General features: G+C 42.2%; 1 protein-coding gene across 2 annotated transcripts; it reads right to left on the reverse strand.

The window, feature by feature from the left end:
- Positions 1-1392: 1392 nt before the first annotated feature.
- Positions 1393-11860, reverse strand: SPRYD7 (SPRY domain containing 7). Of its 2 annotated transcripts, XR_008574537.1 has the most exons (6): positions 11725-11860; positions 10286-10402; positions 7170-7336; positions 6067-6146; positions 5419-5521; positions 2611-2627 (listed from the first exon to the last, which is right to left on the reverse strand). XR_008574537.1 is itself a non-coding variant. In XM_054808424.1 (5 exons), the coding sequence occupies exons 1-5, from the start codon at positions 11828-11830 to the stop codon at positions 2530-2532; spliced, it is 591 nt and encodes a 196-aa protein (XP_054664399.1). In that variant the 5' UTR covers positions 11831-11860; the 3' UTR covers positions 1393-2529. The 2 variants fall into 2 exon arrangements, 1 of the variants encoding a protein (XP_054664399.1); XM_054808424.1 differs by lacking the exon at positions 6067-6146 and having other exon boundaries at positions 1393-2627.
- Between the last annotated feature and the right edge of the window lie 4966 nt (positions 11861-16826).

Raw genomic sequence — 16826 nt, forward strand, 5'->3', positions numbered from 1 at the left:
AAGGTAGACACTGCCTGCTTCTCTGTTGCAGATGGGGTCTTTTGCTCTTCAAGCTGTTAAGTCTCAGAGAAGATCCTGTCTATCTCCCTTTCATCTTCTCTGATGTGGTGTAGCCTGCTTGCTTCCTCCTGTAACTCCTCCACTTGGCAGCACAACTTCTCCAAGACAGCACAACTCCTGAAGGACAGAAGATCATCTCTCTGGCCTCAGAGAGGTCCCAGGCACTCCCTGCAACCTGGGACTTGGAGGGCTGCATCAGCCATCTAAAGCTCAGTCTGTGTGGAAGCTGTATTGGGTTTGGTAAGGTTTTGGTAGCAGGGGGACTACAGGTGTGGCTTCTGTGAGAAGCTGCTAGAAGCTTCCCCTATGTCCAATAGAGCCAATGGTGGAGCAGATATCCACCTGCAGCCCCTGGAGGACCCCACACCGGAGCAGGTGGATGCCCGAAGGAGGCTGTGACCCCATGGGAAGCTCGCACTGGAGCAGGCTCCTGGCAGGACCTGTGGCCCTGCGGAGAGAGGAGCCCACGCTGGAGCAGTCTGGTCCTGAAGGACTGCACCCCATGGAAGGGACCTATGCTGGAGCAGTTGGTGAAGAACTGCAGCCTGTGGGAAGGACTCACGTTGGAGAAGTTGGTGGAGGACTGTCTCCTGTGGGAGGGACCTCATGCTGGAGCAGGGGAGGAGTGTGAGGAGTCCTCCCCCTGAGGAGGAAGGAGCGGCAGAGACGACGTGTGATGAACTGACCACAACCCCCATTCCCCGTCCCCCTGTGCCGCTGCGGGGGAGGAGGGAGAGAAATTGGGAGTGAAGTTGAGCCTGGGAAGAAGGGAGGGGTGCGGGGAGGTGTTCTAAGATTTGGTTTTATTTCTCATTACTCTGATTTGATTGGTAATAAATTAAACTAATTTCACTGAGTCAAGTCTGTTTTGCCCGTGACGGTAACTGGTGAGTGATCTCTCCCTGTCCTTATCTCGACCCACGAGCCTTTTGTTGTATTTTCTGTCCCCTGCCCAGCTGAGGAGGGCAGTGACAGAGCGGCTTTGGGGGGTGCCTGGCATCAACCCACCGCAGAAGCCCCTGCCCTAGCCAGGACAGCTGCTCCCACATCTACTGGGGAAACTGCTCAAAACATCTGCTGGGAAAACTGAAACGAAACATATGAATGTTTCATTAAACTTGGATTACGTATCTGACCACAGCAAAGCAGAACAGATTTCAAGGGGAGACGATAAAACTGCACTCTAATCTCCCAAGCTTTATATGATAAGGCTGACAAGGGCATCATTCCTGCCAGGCTGAAGAGTTCTACCCAACACTGTCATGTGGCACGAAGGCTAAAAGGAAGGAAAACACGGGCCACTCGGAATGAAAAGACAGATTCAGAAAATCGTAAGGTGAAAGGCTTTGAGAAAGCTGTTTATATTTGAAAATTTCAGAATCAGGTAATTTCTAAAAATACTTAAATAAAATCATTCATTTATGCAAATGCATTAACCCAGGAAGAGCCAAAACAACAAAAAAAATCAAATATCCAGTATGAAGATTTTCTTTAGAATAAAAATTATTCTAGGAACTATATTAAATATGACAAGAAGGGAAAAATGCATCTCACAATTTATATTCAAGGGCATCACATTTTAGAACAATGTCTTAGCCATTAATCATTTATAAATGATTCACAAAGAAATTAAATAAGATATCCCATAAAAGAATAATCTAATTTACAGTTTAGATGTAAGGCTTCACCATAACATCTCATACCCTTCACCTGGCTCTTTGCATACCCAAGTTGAGTGATCTGTACTTACTCTGCTACCAGAGTAACACAGCATGGTGGTCCTCAGAAACACAGATAGTGCTCAGGTTTACTTTTTAAGGTTCAACAAAAAAGTATTACTAGAAAGTGTCCTATTATTTGTCACAATAAAAGCAAATGAAAAGCTAGGAGAAATAGATAAGTTATATTTGCCGGTCTAAAATTGAGGGAATGGATTAAATTACATCTTGAAAAAAAAAGTATCTAGCTGCTAGTTATGCCATCGAGTTAATAGCCATTGTGCATAACTGGGACACAACTCCAAATCACAGACTAGAAACACAGTGCTTCCTTTAAATGAGGTACATAACTCCTGTGTGAAAAAGCTGGAGAAAAAAAATCATGAGAACTATCCATCTCCATACCTGTCATATGCATAAGAACTATTGGCTTTACAGAGCTCCAGTTTGTTCAAAATACTGAATGTAATACTGATGTCAATAATATCCTTTAGTCTCTTTATGCATCAAGTACACATCAGAGGAAAAACCCTGCCCCAAAACACTCATTTTCAACCACAAAACATTGTTAGAAATCTTGTATTTGCAACACAGTTATCTGGTGTTGCAGTTAACATAGTAGTTCTGCAGACAACAGTCACAAGTAATTACTAAAAATACAGATGTGCTTCCTAAAAGTAACGTGAAGCTTTATTTAAGATGACAAAGCTTTTGTAACAGTGCAGGGTGCAAACTGTTGGTACGAAGACATTCAGAAGATTTGCTGCTCAAAGAGGATCTTTTCAAACCCTGGTGGAGGCGTATGATAAAATTCACTGAACTGACAATCCAGAATGGCACTGTCATCAACTGCAGAAGAGAACCAGACAGAAGGAATTAGGGAAGGAACACTTAAGGTTTCATCCTCTGTTACACCACCTTACTAGATTATATACTGTGCTCATCCCATGAAGAATATTGTGCAATACATCAATTACATATATACAATTAAAAGAAATCTCTTCAAGAAAATTGCTAAAGCCCTACAGACATACCCAAGGAGAGCAAATCATCTCTCTTTTCTTTAGTTGGTAACGGTCCTTGGTGAAGTCAATGAGAATCAACCTCTGATTGCACTGGGAGTGTTAGCAGGGTGTCAGGCAATTCCCTCTAGATTTTCTACTCTATTTCTCTGGAAATCTACAGATGAAGGATGCTACCAGATATGTATTTTTCTGTCCACTTCCTAATTCCGCTGGAGTGTCAGCTGTCTGCAATGATTTTTCTGGAGGTTTACAAGGTTTCAGATGTCCACAATGCTTGGTGTCAGACCATCTGTTTTAGCATGTGATCCAAAGAGAGCTGCTTTGACTGCTTCTTTAAATTGGAAGTTAATGGTGTTCTACAGTACCTCTCCCAGTTTTGGACACCCTACATAATCTGAGACACAAGTGTTACTACCTTCAATGTAGAATATAAAAAAGAAACTGCTGAGGATTTTCAGAGTAAAGCTTTCCTGTATTGCATTAGCAAATTGAAATACCCAACCTGTTAGAAAAGCAAGATCTCTTTCAAAGACAACTTCTTCCAAGAAGAATCTGGTACACCAGCAACATTAGATCAAACCAGAAAAGCTTCATCTCTGTATTTTGGTTTGGAATTTAGATATCTCAGAGCCAAAATATTAATTTTTCCGTCCTAGGATCAGTTAAAACTCCAATTAATATATTTGTACAGTTCTGTAGTACTTATACAGTGTTTACATCTCATTTCCGAAAAGTGCCTGGGGTGCAGCTGCTGTAGGGAACAACCTTTAACTCCACTTTTCTGTTTTACATTCTCAGGCTTGACACCGTGTTTGCCTGCTCTATCACGTTTCTTTTCAAAAGATATCTGTAGTTCTAGTCTGAATTATGGATAGGGTAAAGGCTTAAGAAACTCTCTTCTCTATGGTCAAATCCTTTCACATGTCTGGAAGTAGTTCACGTTAAATTATGGACATCTATAGTTAAAGTCTATACCAAGCTAGTACCATGCAAAAGCAATTTGCAGGCTTCACCTGTTATAGCTGTATGTGGGAGACATGATAATTATGATGAAATTATGCCCACTTGTGGAAGATGATAATAAGAGCCTGGCAATAAAAGGTCACAGCATTCCCCAGGCACGGAACTACTTTAGTCAGAGAAGATGATGATTTACAGCAGGCTAACATGCCACCACATGTCTTCTGAAAGCAACCTGCATTCTTCATGCTATGTAACACCAGTTCCGAAATACGGGGAAGATGCAACAACGAATTACCACACAGCAACCCTTTTCCCGCTGCTCTTGAAGCTTTTTGCACAAGGAGATCCCACAGTGCTGCGAGGCAGCTACTGTCTGCCACAGCATTTTAGCAGCGCCATCATGTGGCTTGAGAACACATCACAAAATGACCACAAAATCCAATTCCTATTCTAATAGCTTGGAATGATATAATTTGTCAGCTACGTTTATAGACTTCAAAGGCTCTACAACATATCTAGAGTATTTTATTCCTGTTCATAAAATTCAATATTACAAAAATATCAAGATATAAATGGGAATATGCCAACACTTCATTAGGAACTAACCGAGAAAAGAAGTAGTTATCGACATCACATAGCTAATGGTATCCCAAGAGTAAAACGATTTTGGAAGAGGTTACTAGTTAGACAAAGCTCACACAGGAATAAAGATAAACTGGAGATGGCTGTAGGTGTAACACAGGGAATCCGATGAGCAGTTGTCATTTGCTGTAAGTGACAAGCCAATCCAGAGTGTAACGTTAATTATGGACTGAGCTAGGGGAAGTGCTGCCTTTCAGATGACATGTTAAACAGAATTCTGACTACTTGGGAACTACAAAACCACCGCCAAGTTCTGGAAGAGTAAATTGTTAACACATGTTTTGGCCAATTTCCAGCTTCCATAATTCATAAATTCTTTCTTAAACTGCCTATGCAGGGATTAATTGGATATGGCATTTGTTTCTTGTTCAAAACTGCTGTGTTGTATTGATGGTTGCTGGCAAAACAGCTACCACAATTCGCTCACCAATTGTTGGATTTCAAAACTGGGTGTCAATTTGGTATAGCAGCAAAGAGCTGTACCACTATACAGCACACAACTGTACTAGTACTGCATTAAAGTTAGTAATTCCAGAAGAAAATACAAACAGCAATTCAGTATCTATTTGTATTTAACACTGAATACATTTATAAAGTATGTAAAATTAATAGGCATAAACACCAAGCTTCAGAGATAAATCACATTAGCCCACAAGTCTACATTACTTCAAATTTGTTGTTTTTCTGTTTTTCATCTGCTTCACAGGTTTTTTTACCTGGCAATTTTTAGACTGAGGGCAGTAACTCCCCAGCTTGTTGGATGTGGACACTGTCAGCAGTCAGTAAGCAGTGCTTTTTTTCCTAGCTACTAAGCAGCATTACAAAATAGGTGGAAAAAAAACTTTTTTATTTTCCGAGGTTTGCATTTTCATTAAATTTATTGTTGTAGTTGCCAAAAATAAATGATTGATGTGTTTCCATTTAAGTGAGAAGAATACATAGCTCACAAGACAGACTTGGTACAAAAATATTGTCGATATTGTGAAACAGTTTGAAAATCTCTGACTTACCATAGACCACTGGATAGACAGTCCCTCGGATTCCTGAAGCTGGACAATGCACGTTCTTCCCGTTTAAATATACATTTAATTCCACATGGTCATATGTAATGCCCTACAAAGTACAGAAAATCAACAAAAAAGCATCAACAAGTTTATAAACATAAGATTGCTACTTAATTTAGCTTTCTTAGCCACAGGCAAATTTTAACACCATTATGCAAACCACAACATCCAAGAAAACCTCACTTGAAATATTCTTGCAAAGGACTGGAAGTTAATAAATGACCAGTAACATTTATATTTTCAAATACCCAGGATTCCTTAACGCTCATTCAATTTGGATGCAGCACAGTACTGCACACCGCATCTTACTAAAGACAGTTTACAAAACAAATTTCCAGACTATTATTCACCATGTTAAAGAAACACAAAATTTTCCATGATTTTGAATATTGAGCAGTTTGCAGTCTTCTTGTTTATACCATCTCATGAAAATAGTGATGCTGTGAATTAAGTTTATCTGTCCATACTTCCATATGGAAACCTCTCTCAGCTCATTTTCCCTGCCAGCAACAGACTACGGTTTCATACACAACGCTATAAATATGCTGACTACAGAGCACAAAGCAAACACAAACAAGGTAATAAATTACTTACTTGTTAGCTAAATGATTTTTCTGACCACTGTGGTATGGTTGAGTGTGACAATTTGTGTTCTCATACACTACTTCAGAAATCTATTTTCGTGACAGAACAAATGAAATTGAAATTTATGAAAACTGGGGAGTTAGCAGAACACATCAGCTACTTTTTTGTGATTAGTTGAAGCTGTTCAGACTACATAGGTTGACCAAACCTTGAAACAGTCTGCAACCCTCAAAAAAAAACAATTTCAGAAGGGGATTAAAATAATAAGATAGTATCTGAGAGTAAAGGGTGGAGGAGTCAACCGTAGCTGTTTGGGGCTTCTAAAGATGACATTTCTAACCATTGCTATATAGAGGCAAGGTTACCCAGCAAGAAAAAGTAGTGGTGATAAATGGTCTAAATTTCATTGCATTGTTCCCATGTATTTTTGTAACAGGCATTGAGAAAATGACAGCAATAAAATACAACTCTTTGAACAAAGTCACTTAAAGATGTTTTGGGAAACCTGGAATAGTAAGGTACAAAAAAAAAAAGGTACAAAAAAAATCTTACGATTTGATCTCATTCTTAATCATTTTCCCAGTAAGCATTATCCCCTCCTCACTTAATACCTCTCCTTCCCTACAAAAATTGGGCTAAAAATACAATTCATCTGTTGCCCAGGATCTATCTCTGCTCAGCTCTGTCCTTCTAATCATTAACCAGTTAGCTACAGGATCTTGAGTTCAGCTGGGCATGGTGCAGAGCTATGTATTGCATTCCAGCACATTATCTGTTCAGGAAGGTCCCATCTCAAACAACGTAGGATCCTTGTGATGGGAATTATCCTTCAGGTAGATACTGCAACCAGACTGCAACAGAGCATTAGAGCCTACTTTTCAAACACTGGTAAAGTCTATCTCATTCAGAAACATATCAATGCTGAAAATGAAGTCCACTGGTATCCGGGCTGCTGATCCATTCAAATACAACAGGAGTTTGTATCAGCACTTTCCAAACTGGGAGATTCAAAGCCGAACAATTTGACTGAAACAGCCAGTCTGACCACAGGGCTGTAAATAAGAGGAATCTGGGAATAGCTGGGGAAGAGAAAGAAGCCTTGAGAAACTCACCACCACATCGCCCTCCTGAGGAAGGTTGTTTGCTGGTAGTCTATTTTTCTCCTCATTATTATAGTAGAGAGCTCCATCATTCCTCATCACCAGGCTATGGACATCTTGACCAAGCGGAATTTGATTCAAGTTTGCTTTCTGGGTTGCAACACCAATACCCCAAATCCCTAAAATGTGACATTAACATGGTAAGAAAAAACCCACAACATTATTTTGAAGATTATTTGACTGAAGCAGGACAGCATAAAGAATGTGTTTTTAACTAGTGCCATGGCGGTAGTACCAGGAAGTATCTCTTGGAAATATCAGGACTATGGTGGGTTAGCCCTGGTAGGCAACTAACCACAACTCAGCCACTCACTCGCTTCCTCCCACAGTCCCCAGTGGGATGGAGGAAGAGGGAAGGAAGAGTAAAACCAAGAAAAATTGTGGGTAAAGGTAAAAATTCTTTAATAAGCAAAGAAGTGGAAAAAAGAAAGAAAACAAAACAAAATGATGCAAAGGCAATGACTCACTACCTCCCACAGGTAGACCGATGCCCAGCCAGTTCCCGAGCAAAAGATGGCTAACCTTCCTAAATCCCCTCCTCTCCCTTTTATTGCTGAGCATGACATTATGTGGCATGGAATATCCCTTTGAATGGTTTGGATCACCCACCTGGTTATGTCCCCTCACAACCTCTCACTCTTATTCACCAGGAGGCAGAGTGAGAAACAGAGAATGCCTTGATGCTGTGCAAACACTGCTCAGAAATAGCCAAAACATTTCTATGTCATCAGTATTGTTTTGACCAGAAATCTAAAACACAGCACCATAGAAGCTGCTACGAAGAAAATTAACTCCATCCTGGCCAGACCTACTACAGTCTCACAAAGAGACCGAAAATAAAGAGCATTTATTCTGAAAAAGAAAGATCCAGAGAATTGTAACCACTTAGCTTAACTTTTATCCCCAGAAAAATATTGAAAACAAACTCTGAGACTGTAGGAGGATATAAAAAATAAATCCAACTAGCATGGATCTGTGAACAACACAATTGTTTTCTTTTTCATCTGGTTAGACTAGTCCTAGGGAAAAAGAAGAAACTGTAAATATGATAGATCTTGATTTGGTAATGCTTTTGAACTTCATACAGCATTGAAATGGTCAAATTATGAAAACATGGTCTAGACAGTTACAAATGCACAACGGGTCAGAAAACTGCATTCCAGGACTACTCATCAACAGCATCCTGTCAAATCATAACATAACAATGTGCTTATTAAATGTGTTGCCAATACCAACCTGACAGAACTGCAAGCTCTTCAGAGGCCTCTCAAGTTTTAAATGATCCTGACAAATTGTTTAAGACATCTGAAATAAGGAAAATGCGTTTGCTTTTCCTGAATTACGAAGAACAGCAGGTAAGTAGGAATAGTAAGTGGCACAAATACAATAGTGGCTTGGCGATCAGTTCAGAGAATATAATTTGGGGGTTATCACAGACCACATGCTGAGTGTGAATCTGTGCCCTGCTGTTGTGAAAAACTTCTGGATGTATGGCATGTATAAAGCAGACGTATCGTATGTACAGTAGATGAAGGGCATCTACTGCTGCTGCAGCTGGAACAGAGCATCCATTTTTAGCATCACACCTCAAGACAAATTAGGTCAATTAGAGATATTCTAGAAGAAACAACAAATCCAAACAGAAGTGTAAAAACATCATCTATAAGGAGACAATGAAAAAAACCTAGAACTGTTTAATATACAGAAGACTAAAATGAGGCAAAAATATACAAAAATCAGTTCAAAAGACAAAATTGCAGAACAATTTATTATAATACTTACATGCCCAGAATGAAAAGGACAAGAGTGTGAACAAGATTCAGATTAGACTTCAGAAAACTTTCCAATGGTCAGAGTGACCCCACGGATGACCCCTAATAGATCGTGCAGGGACACTTCTGGGAATCAAACTTTTAAGCTAAATGATCTACAATTCTCCTGCCTTTGGGCACAGGAATACACGAGACACAGCTCACAGGGACCAAGAGTTTACTTCCTGTGTTTCTCAAATTAAGTATAAGAACATGGGCACTGTATCTGTGTGAATAATGACCATATATGAACAACAGCTGCAGTGAATTCTTCCCCCCAACAGAAAGGATACTAAAATTGCCAAGTTAAGACTGAGCTGGGGTTTACATGCAGTTTAAAACTAAACAACCATTTTGACTGCAAGGTGTTTTGGACAGATCTGTGTTCACACTGCCTGCACTCCAATCAAACTGAATGCAAACAACCCTTACCCAAAAAGTGCCGGGTTCAAGCTCCACCTGGTATCATAAGGCCTGTCTCTGGACTAACACTTCCCTTCTTCTTCCCTCCCCCTACACACTTAGGGAAATAACAGCTTCATTTTCACAGTGTCTGTTTTTAAAAATATAGGCTGATTTTTAATGTTAGAATACAGGCAAGCCTGGAGTGTACTCTGTACTAGTGAAGCTGGCTGTATTAGTAAAAGCATAATGCTTCCAAATTTCATTCACTTTCATCTGCCTTGCATTAGATCTGTGCAGAATAAATAAAGAAACAGGGTGCTGAAAGGCTCCTCTTGATAAGGCAGTATCAGAATAAGTGCTGCACATTCAATTTGAAGAGCAAAATGTAGCACAAGGAGTGTTACCCTTGCTTGGGTAAACACAGTGCACGTTAAAAGCAAATGAAGGTAGACAAATAGCTACAAATATTGCTGGATAAACTACACTATTAAAAAACCCCAACCTTCACAGCTACAGTGGTTTAAGTGGTCATACGCATTTACCAAAAAACATTTCTAAAATATGCTAACTGAAAAACATGCATATAACAGCATACAAAACAATATAGCGTTTTAGCATTCACACTCCTTTAGTAATATACTCACCATTCTTTTTAATATTTCAAAGCCACAATTAAAAAACAAAAATTAAAAGAAATCCTTTTACACAATGACAACTTATAAAACTCTCCAATGTTCACAAGTTCAAGGATGCAATTAGAAAGATGCACGTGCTCAGTATTTGACATATGACTGCCAGCAGGCAATCTGACATACCTTCCAAGTTTAAAGTTGTACATTTTTGCTGACTAACCTGTGGACTGGATTTTAAACTCAAAATAGCTCTTGTTCTGATGCAAAGGTGCATTGGCTAAGCAGCCTCCTGTGCCACATATTCTTCTGCCATTTTTAACAATGACGACATCTGTTCCTGCAAGAAGAAAAAAAAATGCAAAACTTCAAATCATTTCTAGAAGTCTGGAAGTAGCCCTTAAAACCCCTAAAGACTGAGAACAGTTTTTGTTCTTTCTGCCCCAAGTAAGAGCTTCATTAGTCTGTGAGAATTATGATGATGGGCCACGCTTTGAACTAAGAAAAGGAAGGCTGTTTACAGGCTAGTTCATCTTTCAACTAGGGTTTATTTATTTAACATCTACACACTGCTCTAATTTCGCCTCTTGGGTTTTACGGCACCATGCTGATTACAACCTTTGCTCAGCCACATCAGAAGCATAACTTACAATTTAGTCAGAAACGGTTCGCTGTGAGACCAAAGCCCTGTACCCTGTCGAAAAAAAAATCTGCAAAGAGAAGGAAAGGCACATCGGGTAGAAATGTTTGATGGAATTGCAAGCTGTTTAATTACTCTCTGAAAAAATCCTTTTATTAGAAACATGCCTGCCAATACAGAGAGAAAAAAATCTTCTGCTAAGTTTTCCTTCTCCAGTGGAAGACTTCATCTTTAGGCACTGCTGTCATGGTCAAGACCATGGGAGACAGCAAAGGTCCGCTGATACAGCTGAATAAAAACAGACTAATAATTGCACTTGAGCACTGGACCCTGGATTGGCCACACTGCTTTCCTCCCAGCTCTTTCCCTGGCTCTGCTGCAGCTGACCCAGATCACTTCTTTCCTCAACAAAGCCCAGGTAGGTTTTATGGATGACACGCAAAGAGTGGTATGGACAAGGCTCCGTGTGGCCTGGCTCCTTCTGCATCTTCATTGCCGTAACTCACCCACTCTGCTCTGAACCACCATCCCTTGCCTAACCTGACCAAGATCTTCAGCCCGCATCAGGCAGCCTTGCCCCCTGACATCCTCTCCGAGACTGAGGCACACCCCCAAATACTCATTCAGCTGATGAGCTTCAATCGATTTTTTTTTTCCTGAAAACTGCCAAATCCTTCTAACGAAGTAGCCAAAAAGCGACTTTCCCAGCGCGCTTCACTGAGAGGAGACAGGATAAACTTTGAGGCCAGGCGCACACGCCCCCTCGGGCTGATACGGTTACACCGTATTAAAACATCCCCTACCAGCTCCGCGTTCAAGCTTCCCGGGGACACATAACCCCGGCAACCCGCCCCTCTCAGGGGTTACCCCCTGCCGCGCCCGGGGGGCCGGGCCTGCCACCTCCCCACCCGGGAGGCGCCCGCCCCGCCGCCGCCCCTCAGCCTCCGCCCGCCCCCCCGGTCCTGGCCCGTCACGGGCGCCTTGCTGCGGGGCGAGCGAAGACCCGAGCCCGCCCCGCTTACCCATACGCTGCGTGTCGAGATGCACCGCCGGCATCTCCTTCAGCGGGATGTGGCCGACGCCGCCATCCCTGCACCAAGAGAAGCAGCAGAACACGGAGACGGCCATGACTGGCCGGACCCCGCCGCGCCGCGCAGACGCAAACGGCGGCCAGCGGGGCAAGAGGGGAGCGAGAGCGGGCGCAGCGCCCCCTCGCGGGCGGGAGGTGGCGCCGCGCGGTGGAGCGGGCGGGAGTCCCTTCCCCGCTGCCCGCCCCGGCCCGACATGGCGGGAGGCGGTAGGACATGGCGGGCAGCGCCCTCCCGGGCGGTCTTGTGAAATCGAGTACGGTTTAAAAAAAAAAAAAAATCCTATTAAAACCCTATCTTTCCTCAGGAAGTGAAAATTTAAATTAAAACGAGTGCAGCCGGAAACCTGCTCCTTCTCCACAGCAGTGTCTGAATGTGGCAGTAGCTTGAGGCAGCACTGCGCTCCACCGGCTGCCTGTAGCTTCAGCGCACGGCCACCTAAAGGACAATTTTTTATATATATATATGTATATAATATATATAAAAGAGGACACTGATGGTGTCCCGGGCAGACGGTAGGTATCATGTCAATGAACTTCACAGTGCTGGGCCATGTGGGAAGGAACTCCGTGGAAATTTACTGGTCAGTTATTCCTGGCTCCAAGTAACAAGAACCACATTTATCTTCTTTTTTTTTTTTTTTTTTTTAATTCTTTCTTGGAAAAGTCAAAAGAGACAGAACTTGAAGCAAAAGGCTCACACAGTGAGGCCTGGCGGGCCGGCTGCCTCGCCTGCTCAGGGTCTCTCCGCCTGCCTCCGTGGTATTTGCTCCCTACGTGTTGCCCTTTCTCCTCATCTTCCAGACCTGTCCGGCTAGTAAGTCTTAACTCTGAACTTTTTTTGTTTCTGGAGTACTTTCTTATCTGTTCAAAAGCTTTGGTAGAGTGTTTACAGTCAAACTCAAGAGACTGCTACAGTGAAAAGCCAGCCATGCTATCATTGCAGTTATCATTTTATTGCAAAGCACACTGTGGGACCAGCTTTGTGTCCCCTTCGTGGAGGCAGAATGCCACGTCATTTAAAAAGCTGTAGCTTGACTTGTGGCCTTCAGGTTACACAAGTGTTTCTTCAGCAAAAACCCTAGAACTGTCCCTACAGAACACAGCATCCACAACAGAGGCCACAGACTGGGCTCCAACAAATACAGTAAATAGTGATAACATGGCTATAGAAGCCCACCTGTACCTACTTCACATTTTTATTTATCTACAGAAAAATATCCAATAAATGTTGTGCCGTGAACTGCTGATCTAGAATGTTTTGCAGACAGCAGATCATTTAAATACATGTATTTAAAGGCTTATTTATCTCCAAACCAATTTGGGATCAACTTGTTGTTTCTCATTTTCATCTGGTGTCTTGTTTTGCTGCATTTCACCTAGAAAACTCAGCATTTTATTACAGTATATATAATATGATGCAACTAATGTAACCCATATGGTACAACGTTATCTGTCAGGGGTGGGGGCTAAGCGGATATTCAAAAACCCTTGTTAAAAGAAATCTTGATAGCAAGAAATATCTTATTGGCCTGGATGGGCTGTATGAGTCACACCCCTTTACTTGAAACATGAGGTGAAACGCTGTCTTTCTCAAAATTGTGCCTAAAACCAATCTGATTTTAAGAGCAGCTTTAAAATATGCTTCCTTTCTTTTATTGGACTTACTGTTACAGCCCATAAACATTTGGGGTCAAGATCTCACTTCCTTAAAATATGCCAAATGGGATTAGTCTTGAACTTCTAAGAAGTAAATATTAGGTGGAAACTGATGTTTATTTATTTCGTATGTAGGGCATCAGGATTCTCATTGGTAGCTTGTTGTTCACATAATTAGTCCCATTTAAGTCACTGTGGGATTTTTATTGTCTGTCACACACTGTGGGTTTGTTACAGTAAATGCTAAATGACAAATGTTAACATATTTAAAAAATAATTTAAAAAAAAAAACTTAGAGGGAGATTCAACCTCCAAGTGACTCCCCATCCCATTTTTTTATCTGTGCCCCAGTAAGTCCTTTCTTCCCCAAAGTGAGCACTGGGAAAACAAATGCATCTCACCACACTAAGCCAGCATTGCCAAAGCAGTTAGGCTCAAGGGGATGGGGCTTTGGGGAGCAGTAGCTGGCTCTGCCTTACTGCCGGTTTCCCGCTCCACTGCTTTCTTAACTTGAGAGGCTGTTTTTGCAGGCCAGCAGACTGCAGCACTTGTGGGTAAAGTGTGTGCCACAGCTCGGAAAAGTTGCTGGTGCTGCTCTGGAGCACGTTGACACCAGTGCCTATGCGCTTGGAGGGCAGGAAGCCTCGGGGGCCCAAGGTCAGTGCAGCTCTCATCCGTGCGCCCTTCCTGTCTCCCTCCAGGTGTGGAGGCTGCCGAGCACTGTGACAGCGGCTGGTGACAGCTCAGTGACACAATGCGTTGTGCAGCAACAGCAGCGAAGAGGTACACGTGCCCTGAGCAAAGCCTCTGGTGCTGGGCAAAATCAAGCAGATAACAACGTTGGCCCAGTGGAAGTAAGGCAAAAGTCAGCTGGTCAGCTGGTAAGAAGCACAGCTTATTCGTGTGCCTTTCTTGGAGGATGAGGTGAGCCATTCCAGCAGGATAATACTGTATTTGTAAGTTGTGCTCATCAGCCTGTTTAGAGCATATTTGACCACCAAAATTTTTACAGTGCACACAGAACTGCCCCAAGGAAATAAAGATCTGGGTTACGATATTTAGAAGTATAATTGTGCTTGGTAATGAAGGGTTAATTCAGCTTCTGCCTTTCTTGAATGTGCATTTCTTTCACTGGGGAGGCCAAGTATTTAGGACCCTCCTACACTGGAAGCAAAGTTATGCTCAGCATGCCTAAACATGTTTGTTACTCACAGGGTTTTAACTTTATTTCCTTGAACAGTACCAGCAGAGACATTTTGTCTGGGAACCATGTTAGAAGAACAGGAAAATTACCAGTCCCATCCGCTTCACAAATGCAGGCATATTTGGAGTTCCTGCTGAACGAAAATGATGGTCATTGACTTGTTTTGTTCTCTAGCTCAGAGCTTCATTCACGAAATACAACTGTCTCTCATTAGCCCTGCAAAGCAGATCTACTGGGTGCGGGCAAGTATGTTTCAGAAAGGTTCCCTGATATTGCCAAATTTGCAGAAGAGGGGAACTCTTTCCTGTTGTTACAGCATGTAATACAACACAACTAATCAGTTCTCAGAAAAATAATTCCTCTTTGCCCTGCTAGTAAAAACTGCTGGGATTTGCTTCTCTGCTGCCATGAGCTTTGTGGAGGCATTTACACCTGTGAAAACCAATGAAAAGGAGTCGTTATTAAATATGCTGGGATGGATTTAGTAACATCTCCATGCAACTTGCACAGAAGTAAATGATGGTGCAGGACTGGAAAATCAAGGTTTGTTTATTGAAAGCAGTCCTTCCACTCCCAGGGTCAGGCCTGTGGTTTGGAAGATGATACAGACAAGGTCTCAGATGAAAAACAGGTTGTGCTTGTACTTTTGAAATCTTCATTATAATGTGTTCTTGTGAGGATTAACATTCTGTAGGAAGTCTTCTGTTTTGTACAGTTAATCTGATGCTTGCCAAGTCATAGAAGAAATTGTATATGAAAATTAATTTTGTTCCTCATTGTTCTATTTACTTTGGAGGTCACTTCTCCTTTCCTCTTTATGCAATATAAGCAAAACCCACCAGAGCAGAGCTTTGATCTATAGGCAATCACAAACCTCATTAAAACTGACAGACACGCTGGCTGTGCTTCGTTCAGTTCTTTTATGGCGTAAGATAACTAAAAACTAGAAACCGCTGCCCACGGCACAGGGCTACATGGCCAAGCGCTAAAGATGAGCTAACCCGTATGAGCAAGCACTAATTTGGGGAAAGTCAGAGATATTTCTCTAGGGACTGCTTGCGAATGCGGCAGCAACAGCACAGATTGGTTGCAGCTGTGTTTGCCTGTGTGCATGTCTGGGACCGGAAACACCACGCGAGAGCCAGCAGACAGTGGGAGAAGCAGTGGTGCATGGCCCTGAGAAAAAGCCAAGGGACAGCTTCTTCTGGGCAGGCATCCTGGCTAGAGCAGCAAACTTGGACTGCTGCACAGCCCTCCCTCCCATTTGCTTCCTCTGCGTGCAAGGAAATGGGACGTGGCTGTACATTCTTTGTAAATAAATAGGATTACGTGAAGGAGATAACTGAATTAATCATCAATTCCCCCCCGCCTAGCAGGAAAATCTGGCAAAGTGTTAAATATTAGTTAACCATGTGGGTCAAAGTTCTGTACGCAAAACTACAGAAATTTTCAGTGCTAAAATAGTCATCGGAGACCCTGCAGATGTCAAGGCAAGTCTCTGAAATTCAGACCTCAAAACAGCAGTTGATCATTTCAATCACTGACGATCCTTCATGGATTTTTAATGCCTGGTATTTCTACAATGCGTATTAAAAGTAGCTTTTATGGAACACTAACAAGAAGCTGCTTTCTCTGATCCCTCGTTTGGAGTGTTTAATATAGTCCAGATGTATCTGTTGAAAAGAAATGTAGTCAGATATGATATAGTTGTGAAACGTTTATACATGAGGAAGGTGTTCGATACACTGAGCTTTTGAATCGTTCCTTTATTTGTGTTATCTTACAGCATCTTCTTACCAAGCTGCTATCAGCATCAAAGCTCTTGCAGATTTATTTCCATATTTAGGTCCCCACAGCAACTACATCGTACATGTTACATTTGTCTCTCTCCATTTGAGGGTATGCTCACACCAGCACAGCTGAATAGAACAACGTGCTTCAAGAAGTCGCTGTCCCAATGCCGGAGTGTACTCTGTGTGTGCTCCAACATCTCTGCAACGGGATGTGAAGCCTTAACCTCCTTCAGTGGGAAGTAAAAGGCAGGCTTGCAGCCAAGGATAAGACTGGAAAATGCCCTCAACTCAGCTCTTTTCTTTGGTGTTTCACCCTAGGAGACAATTACAATCTGACAGGTCTTTGGTAGCATGGCCTCAGAAGCGCCTTACTGATGGGGA

This window comes from Grus americana, chromosome 1 (genome assembly GCF_028858705.1).
Source record: "Grus americana isolate bGruAme1 chromosome 1, bGruAme1.mat, whole genome shotgun sequence".
Classification (NCBI taxonomy): Eukaryota; Metazoa; Chordata; class Aves; order Gruiformes; family Gruidae; genus Grus; species Grus americana.

What these genes read in the sequence shown, in the direction of transcription:
- SPRYD7 (XM_054808424.1), bottom strand. Translation starts at nt 11,830, where the DNA reads ATGGCCGTCTCCGTGTTCTGCTGCTTCTCTTGGTGCAGGGATGGCGGC. An exon ending in TCTCGACACGCAGCGTATGG is followed by an intron (nt 10,403 to 11,724) that starts GTAAGCGGGGCG and finishes TTCTTCTTGCAG; the next exon opens with GAACAGATGTCGTCATTGTT. An exon ending in GTTTAAAATCCAGTCCACAG is followed by an intron (nt 7,337 to 10,285) that starts GTTAGTCAGCAA and finishes GTCACATTTTAG; the next exon opens with GGATTTGGGGTATTGGTGTT.